Consider the following 5805-nt stretch of genomic DNA (forward strand, 5'->3'; position numbering starts at 1 on the left):
GGAAAGAATTAGGAATTCATTATCGTTGATACTTATTCCTTGGAACTTTACATATTGTAATTCGTCATATCATAGAATGAAGTAAAAAAAAAAAAAATTCTAATTGAAACAATTCAAAACATTTGTGTTTCATTTGACAATGCTTGATTATAATTATTATTTTGACTTTAGCGTTTGCTACATGCACAATGTACTTCTTTTTAAGAGAGAACAAACTCAAGTTTCTGTGAATAAATTCTGCTTTTTATAATTGAATTTGTTTACTAGATATCTGCAATATTGTTTGGAGAATTAGAATGAGAATGCATCACTGCCGGGATTTAACTAGGTGTTTTGTTACCTGGACATCTGTGTTTCCCCCCCAGATAATTAATTTCAAACGAGAAGATGTTGTTAAGGCCAATGACGTATCTAAGCAGAGAGAGAGAGTGTGTGAGCGTAGTAAAGTGGGTGTTTCATTATTCTCACTCTGCATATATATACATGTACACGGAACATATTTTTGCAGTCAGCGCACATTCCAGAGGCTTTGTCACTTGGCATGGAAGTATTCGATACATCTAACCCGGAATGCAAGGTAGAAATTTTACTTCTTAAATATACTAAATTTATATTTAGAAAATATTTGCAAAATATGCATTCCAAGGGGCAATCCCTAGGGGTCATTGCATGGTAAAATATTGAATACATGTACCTAAGAATGTGTTTTCCCTTGATGAAAAATATAATTAAGTTTAAGGTATTCTTAGATGATGCCTTAAAGTTTATATAACTAGAAAATGAAAACCTTTACAATATGTATCTTAGTGTAGTCTTACTAGGATAATATGTATTACATGTACATATGTATTTTATAATCCGAATTATCATAAATGAAAATTCTTCAGTTTTAGCTAACAGAATTACGCGCAAATGAAATGAATTGTATCTGTTCTAATAAGTAACTTTAACAAATCATTTTACACACCAATTTGTGTTCGCCCCGAAAAAACCGGGGAAAAAAAGAGGAATTATTTTTATCCCTTTCAAGCAACATATTCGATTCAATATTATTCATTGCTTGCATTACATACTACAACTTAATTAGAAATAATAACATTGTATTTCTAATTGCAGGGCCGGTTTTTGAACGATAGCGAAACGCTGAACAGTTGTATGGACTTTGTCAACCAAAGTATAGCGTTACGAAAATACCCACTTCTTCAAACCGACAGATGGCTTGCAATCGTCTACATCGTTACCATGGCTACCGCTCTGCTGGTTGGGACCTGTGGAAATACTCTCATTATTTTAGTCTCTGCCGTAGTGAAGGGAGTTAACAAATCCGGAAAGGAGTTCATCGTCAACCTTGCTTTGGCCGACTTTTGCGTCACAGCAATCGCAGATCCTCTCTGCATTATCGGTATGTAATATTTGTCCACCATTTTTAATCAATTAGTTATGTTATACGAAATAAAATATGATATATTATAGTATGGATGGTTTAATTATTTTAATTGTTATTTTGATCGGGACGTGACCTCGTTTAATACACTAATTGGACATTTTGTTTCCTTGGCGTTCATTGAAAACTTTCTCCTCTTGTTTTATACGTAGTTAAAGTTCAAAGCGAACATAAATGTTGATATTTAAAGGGGAATTATCTGTAATTTTCTCGCTAAAAATTGAATTTAATAAAAATTGCTCTATATTAAATTTCAGTAATAACACAAGTATTTCAAACACTTTTTAACCTCAAAGTAGACACATTAATATGTAAGTTTGGTTATTAAATAATCATTGGCTTGCAAGACAATAATTCTAATTCCTAGTATATTTCTTTACGGTAAAAGCGGTTATCTAATAAACTTTTAATGATAGTAATAATGTTAAAATTTACAATGTGCCTAATATTAAACAAATTACTCTTAGGTGCTTTACAAGATGGTTTCTCTTCTTTTTTGCACAAAATAAGTGGTTTTATTTGTCAATAATATACATTCCTATGCCATTGAGATATTTTGAGAAAACAAAATGGTTGCAATTATTTTCACAGCCAATGCCCCGTTAAGATTTCTATATACCGGATGCATATGAATTCATTTTTCATTCATATGATAAAGAATCATCGCTGTGTATCAGGTTAATACCATAACTGAAGTCCTTTGAACGAATAATAATCACCTCGTTCTTCGAATTATTATTCTCGGGTAGCTAATTCATGATATTGACTCATTAAACACGGGTACTTTCAGTATATTACACATGGTCATAAAGAAGTTCCAGGATCAAAAATATTTCTTTCGTTATAAAAGGAATTCAATACATGTTATTCATTTTTATGGAATATTTTACGAAGCCCTAGAAATAAGAATCACCTACCAGTAAAACCGTAAACAAGAGCATTCTCACTTACCTCGCCTTTTTTAAATAGCTGAATTTAATAATGGGCACTATAAATGTCTCATTACTCTGAAGTAGTAAAATATAACTGTTCACTTTTATGTTCTACGTGCACAGTAACTAGTAGTTCTTCGGATGAGACCGCAAAAACCGAGGTCCCGTGTCACAGCAGGTGGGGCACGATAAAGATCCCTCCCTGCTCAATGGCCATAAGCGCCGAGCATAGGCCTAAATTTTGCAGCCCTTCACCGGCAGTGGTGACGTCTCCAATGAGTGAAATATTCTCGTTAATAATATTCTTCTTAAACAATAATCAATCAATCAATCAACTCATTTGTTGTGCCTGTGTTTATCATATCATATGATTTAATATCAGATCTTGTTGTTATTTAAAGGGGTCGCTAAAGGAGAACAGTTCTTTGACGACAAAAAATGGCTGTGCGAATCCGTGGCCAGTCTCTGTTTGACTGCTTGTTTTTGTGCGTTCCTTAGTCTGACTCTATTGACGCTGTCCCGCTATATTTACCTTTGTCATAACCATATCTACGATAAAATCTTCACCCGAGTCTCCTGTATAATAATATGTGTTATCAGTTGGGTTGTGGCTTTCTTGTTCGAGTTTCCTAATTTCATCGGTTGGGGAGGGCATTACTTTGACCAAAAGAACCATCAGTGCATCTGGGATCGCACCGCTAGTTTGTCCTACACCATGTTTGTATCCATCGGTTTGATTGGTGGACCGTTATTGGTCATGGCGATTTGCTACTTCCTGATTTTTCAGGAAATCTGGAAAACCAAACGTGATATTTACAAACTGGATTCCGAAAACCCCAATAGAATGAGAAAAGCTTGGAACGAAACCGTTCGTTCATCAAAAACCCTCTTTTGCATTTTCGTCGTTTTTCTTATTTGCTGGACACCATACGCCGTAACCGTGACCTTGGATATGCAGAATAACTTCTCCACAGAAATCCATCTATTTATTACTCTGCTAGCACACTTTCATTCCAGTGTTAATTGCATTATATACACTACGGGAAATAAGAGGTTTCGAATGGGAATTCTTCGTTGCTTTGGCTGTACTTCATCTCAGAAGTCATTCTGTTCAAATCCCGATGTCATTTCGAAAAAAACCCATAGTGGATCGTCCAACACTCCGTCATTAAACAGTGACTCATCTTCCCCTCAGATAACGAAATCTTCCTCCTTGAGTACCATATCTGTCTCTGTGACGTCAAGTCCTCCTTGACGAAATGAATATAACTTGAGTCTGTGTGAATTTGGTACCACATACCCGGTAATTTTTCTCTCTGAACTGATATCTTATACTATCAATTGTTTCGATTTTATTTCAATTTGGAATCCTGTCCGAGTCATTGTTTTGTTTGTATTATGAACTAAAATCTTATTGCTTTGCTTGCAATCTATATTGGTATCCTATACAATTTATTGTTTTATGTAAAATATTGTTATTTGAATTATATGATTTGTTGTTATTATTATTGCCAAAGCCGTGTTTTATATTGTTGTTATACTTGTAAACTTGAATAAAGAGCGAAATGAATATATTTGTATCTGCATTCACATGTTAATAAAAACGAAATCAAGGTATCAACTGACAAATGAAACGACAGACAGCATCTGTAAGTGTGTAGCGCGTTTCCCCTAGCCGTAGACTGAGGACAACAGATTCATTAGAGGGTCGAATAAAACAGCTGTTGTCTGAGGACACAGTCTATATCTGTTTTGTTATACACTTTCATTTTTAAAGGTGTTTTTTTTTTTCTAGATGCACATGGTTTGTTGACTTTGAACTTCCAACAGGAAAGTGTGATTGCCTACATTTATCATCGTATCCACTAGTTTAAAAGAAAACATGCCCAATATCCAATTTAAAATTTATTTTTTCTTTGTTCTGTTTACGAACTATCCGTGACATAATACTGGTGCACGCGCTAAAGATCAAAGAAGCTGTACTCATTCAGACCCTAAATAACTAATTCAATAACTATTTTTAAAACACGTGTGGTACATTATATTGCAAATTCCATAAAAGCAATTATTCCCAATACTACTTTATTGTGTAATAGTAGTCATCCGGCTAGGCTATCGCAGTTGTGGAAAGAAAAACCCCCGAATACAACTCTTTAGCGAATATTGTCATTTATAAAATGACAATAAATATATGAAAGATGAAGATAACGAACAGTGATCCATCCCATAATTCCTAGACAGAAATAAAATTAAGAGTTGGGCAAACACGAACCCCTGGACACACGAGAGGTGGGATCAAGTGCCTCGGAGGAGTAAGCATCCCCTGTCGACCGGTCACACTCGCCGTGAGCCCTTTATCGTAATCAGGTAAACGGAGTAATCCGTAGTCAAAATGGATCGGTATGAAACACGTCAGAAAGTATTTGACCCAATGATAGGTTGTTTTGGCAAACTTGATCATTATAACGACCATATAATTTGTGAAATGCTAACTTTGAAACGAGGCTGTTGAAACCCCTGTGACAACAACTTGTTTGTCAGTAGTCTGCCTTGATTTCAAAATGTGTTATACGCAAAACAAGATCGTATGTATCGAATCAGTTGAGAGAGATATATACACCATATGCAGGTGATAATGACAGATTTGCTACATAAGTATGGGAAGTTGACGATGGAGAAGCTGAAATCATCCATTTTGTCATAAAGTTGAGCTATTAGTTTGCCGTTAACATTTATTTTCAATAAAATATCTAAATATGAAACAGAAGTCGGGGGACTCTGTGTTGTCTATTATTTCGATACATAGAATTGACATATGAATGATAATGATTATAATTTTCACCAGCAGAGATACAAGCTCGATGGTTAAATGAAAGGTGAAGATAACGAACAGTGATCAATCTCATTACTCCTATAAGCAATACAAAATAGATAGTTGGGTAAACACGGACCCCTGGACACACCAGAGGTGGGATCAGGTGCCTAGGAGGAGTAAGCATCACATGTCGACCAGTCACATCCGCCGTGAGCCGCCCTTTATCTTGATTGGGTAAACAGAGTTATTCGTAGTCAAAATCAGTTTGCCAAGAACGGCCTAACAATCGGTATGAAACACGTCGGACAGTATTTGACCCAATGATAAATTGTATTGGGAAACTAGATCATTATAACGACCACATCGAATTGAAGGTCACAGCAAGAGATGTTTTCTTCAGAAGTTTTTGAATAAACTCTGCTTTATAAGAATATGAAAGTCCGCTAACAAAGGAGCACATTGCGTGCCCATGAGAATTCTAACAGACTATTGGAAGACTTGACCACCAAAGACTACGAAGATAGTGTCAATGAGGAACTCCAGTATATCTATTTATTTCAATTTCAGAGTACTTGCTCGTGGAATCGGAGTGGCGTATAACAAAATAATATTTT

At 35.2% G+C, this 5805-nt stretch overlaps 1 protein-coding gene across 1 annotated transcript; it reads left to right on the top strand.

The window, feature by feature from the left end:
- The first annotated feature begins 518 nt into the window (after nucleotides 1–518).
- LOC125668330 (melatonin receptor type 1B-like) lies at nucleotides 519–3914 on the top strand. Its single transcript, XM_048902311.2, has 3 exons — nucleotides 519–577; nucleotides 1117–1402; nucleotides 2778–3914. Exons 1-3 carry the CDS (start codon nucleotides 542–544, stop codon nucleotides 3629–3631), a joined length of 1176 nt encoding a protein of 391 aa, XP_048758268.1. The 5' UTR covers nucleotides 519–541; the 3' UTR covers nucleotides 3632–3914.
- The last annotated feature ends 1891 nt before the right edge of the window (nucleotides 3915–5805 follow it).

Source organism: Ostrea edulis, chromosome 4, assembly GCF_947568905.1.
Source record: "Ostrea edulis chromosome 4, xbOstEdul1.1, whole genome shotgun sequence".
Taxonomy (NCBI): domain Eukaryota; kingdom Metazoa; phylum Mollusca; class Bivalvia; order Ostreida; family Ostreidae; genus Ostrea; species Ostrea edulis.